General features: G+C 50.8%; 1 protein-coding gene across 1 annotated transcript in view; it reads left to right on the plus strand.

Moving 5' to 3' along the window:
- The first annotated feature begins 1,684 nt into the window (after window positions 1-1,684).
- Window positions 1,685-3,111, plus strand: part of AAAS (aladin WD repeat nucleoporin) — a 10,487-nt gene continuing 9,060 nt past the window's right edge. The window contains exons 1-2 of the mRNA XM_040489014.1: window positions 1,685-1,911; window positions 2,559-2,686. Of these exons, the coding sequence (XP_040344948.1) occupies window positions 1,789-1,911; window positions 2,559-2,686 (251 nt within the window). The 5' untranslated portion in view covers window positions 1,685-1,788. The remainder of the gene's footprint in view (window positions 1,912-2,558; window positions 2,687-3,111) is intronic.

Genomic DNA, 3,111 nt, shown 5'->3' on the forward strand with positions numbered 1-3,111 from the left:
TCTTGTTTTCTGACCCTGGAATAACTCTCTTGGGGGCAACTTTTCATGTAGAAGGAAGGGGCAGACAGAGTCCAGGAATGCTAAACTTAGAACGCCCCCTAGTTTCTCCAACTTGACTGGCAACTCTTGAGAGCAGTGACTATGCCTTATACATTTCTGTGTCCCCAGAACATGGTCCTTGGAATTGTTCATTAACCTTTGTTAAATGAATAGACCAGGGGCACCTGGGTGGCTCAGTGGGTCAGGCACACGTCTCTTGATTTCGCTCAGGTCATGATCTTGCTGTTAGATTGGGCTCTGTGCTGAGACAGCGCTGAGCCTGCTCAGAATTCTCTCTCCTTCTCTCTCTGCCCTTCCTCTGGTCGCTCTCGCTCTCTCTCAAAAGAAATAAACATTGAAAAAAAAATCAATAAACCAAAGCCAAGGTCACCAAGTTCATGGCAGAGTTATGGCTAATCAAGTGTTTAGTACTTTATGAATTATTAAATGGCTCCATTTCCATTATTTTGTATGGGAAACAACCATGTGAAATAATGAGGACAGTGCAAAAGTGAGGAAGCTGAGGCTCAAAGAATTCAAAGACTTTTCCAAAGTCACACAGCTGCAAGAAGAGCTCCAATTCTGCATTCTAGCTCCATCCTTTGGAATTAGAATAAAACCAATCTCACTTTTATTCTTTTTAAAAAAGATTTTATTTACTTATTAAATTAAAAAAAATATTTATTTGAGAGAGAGAGAGAGAGAGAGAGGCAGAGTACGAGCGAGGGAGGGGCAGAGGCAGAGGGAGACACAGAATCCAAAGCAGGCTCCAGGCTCTGAGTTGTCAGCACAGAGCCATAGGTGGGTCTCCAACTCACCAACCGTGAGATCATGACCTGAGCTGAAGTGGGACATTTAACCCACTGGGCCACCCAGGCATCCCAAGATTTTATTTTTTAAGTAAACTCTACACCCGACTTGGGGCCCGAGCTCGCTACCCCAAGGTCGAGTCGCATGCTCCACCAACTGAGCCAGCCAGGCGCCCCTATCTCAATTTTTAGGATGCCTGGTTTTGATATTTTTAGGTCCAATCTCTCTGTGCCTCACTTTCCTCTTGGTGACAGAACAGTACCCACCTCATGGGCTTGTTGTAAAGATTACACAAGCACCTCACTATGTAATACGTGCTCAGGAAAGGTCACGGTTTTCTAATTGTTCTCACTCCGCCCTCCACGCCTAACCCTGGGGACCGGAGGTTTCGGACCTCTCCCTCTCCCTCCCAAGGTCTCCCCTGACTTTACTCCTCTCAGAGGCTTTTCCCTCAGCTTTCTAGCCAGCTGCCCCAGACAGTCCGCATTTTCCTCTGGATGATCCACAGTCCTGGGAGAGTTTAATTAGATACTTCCCTGAACGTGGCTTATTTTGGGCTTTCCGAGCGCTGAGAGGGGGAGTGGGAAACTGTGTCGTGGAGTCTGGAACTGGGAAAAACAGCAGTCTCGCATAAAACAAACTAACAAACACGCACACACAAAACCCGCTCCGACCGTTAACTAGGGGTTGGCCCCGCGACACACCCGCGCCGCTCTCCCTCCCGCCGCCAGGCGGCGCGCCAGGAAGCTCTGGAAGTCGGCCCCGGACTGCGCACGCGTTCGTGTTCTGCCTTACTCTTCCCCTCACTTCCGCTGAATTTTGCATCGCTGTTTGTCCCAGACGGCGACCCGTACGGATCCGAATCTAGCCCGGGAACTAAGAGTTAGAGGAGCGAGATCCACGAGTTTACCGATTCCGGACGGCCTCGCGACCGGCAAGATGTGCTCCCTGGGGTTGTTCCCTCCGCCGCCGCCTAGGGGTCAAGTCACCCTCTACGAGCACAATAACGAGTTGGTGACAGGCAATAGCTATGAGAGTCCGCCTCCTGACTTCCGGGGCCAGGTGGCCGGGGCGAGGAGGGAAGGGACCTACAGACATGGGGGCGGGGCACGGGGCACCGGAGGCAGTGTAGCGGGGACTGGGTAGCTGTCCTCAGTCCGGCGAACTGGAAACCGCCTGGCCCAGGTTTGAGAATAGAAGGGCTGGAATGTATTTTAGGGCTGGGATTGGAGAGTGAGGGATGTCGAGGAGCTGTGGGGGCAGGCCTAGAGAGGATGGAGAGAATGAGGGAGAACTTAGGGGATGTGAGGGTGCAGGAGAACTACCGAAAAGTTCGGTAGTTCTCTACGCTGCGGAGGCACAACCTGGAGCGTTTTTTTTACCCACAGCGTTCCTAGGGAGGAAAAGGGAGAGAAACTGACACTTACTGAGCATTTGCTACTTACGAAAGAGGCTCTGAGTCAGATGTGCTTCACAGATATTATAAGATTTAATAATCACAGCAATCCTATGAAATACTCTAGTTTTCCAGATAAGGGAGCTAAGCTCAGTTTCCTTTTCCCACCAGGGTTACATGTATGGGAATGGGAAACAGGTGTTTGGAGCCTCTTACTCTTAGCCCAGCCATGGTTTGGAGATTGACCGGGAGTTCAGCAAAGATCCGGGGGAGAGACTGACTCATTATTACACCACTTATTTCTGGCCTATAGTGGATCAATCTTCCTGTTCTGAACCTGACTAAGGATCCCCTGAAGACCCCTGGGAGGCTGGACCATGGCACAAGAACTGCCTTCATCCACCACCGGGAGCAGGTGTGGAAGAGATGCATCAACATATGGTGAGAGGTGGTGAAGGGTCTCCTGGGCGGTGGTCTGCAGATCCTGAAGAAGATGGGGTCACCGTCCCTCTGCCTTGGGCTGCCAAGCTCTCTCTAGGTTAGGGCTGGATATCATCCATCGTAACAAATTAGCTGCCCTTACTGAGAAACCTGTCAACAGTAGTTCATTTCATCTCCAGTGACTTGCCTTGCTTTCTGATTTGATTAAGTGAGTCTGCTCCCTGCCCCCTCTTCACATCATTACCATTTTCTGAGCTTTTGTCTGAAGCTTAGGTATAGGTATTATGTTGCAGTGAATAAATAATCTCCTATTGGGGCGCCTGGGTGGCGCAGTCGGTTAAGCGTCCGACTTCAGCCAGGTCACGATCTCGCGGTCCGTGAGTTCGAGCCCCGCGTCGGGCTCTGGGCTGATGGCTCAGAGCCTG

Source organism: Herpailurus yagouaroundi, unplaced genomic scaffold (genome assembly GCF_014898765.1).
Source record: "Herpailurus yagouaroundi ecotype Mexico unplaced genomic scaffold, PumYag 166, whole genome shotgun sequence".
Taxonomy (NCBI): domain Eukaryota; kingdom Metazoa; phylum Chordata; class Mammalia; order Carnivora; family Felidae; genus Herpailurus; species Herpailurus yagouaroundi.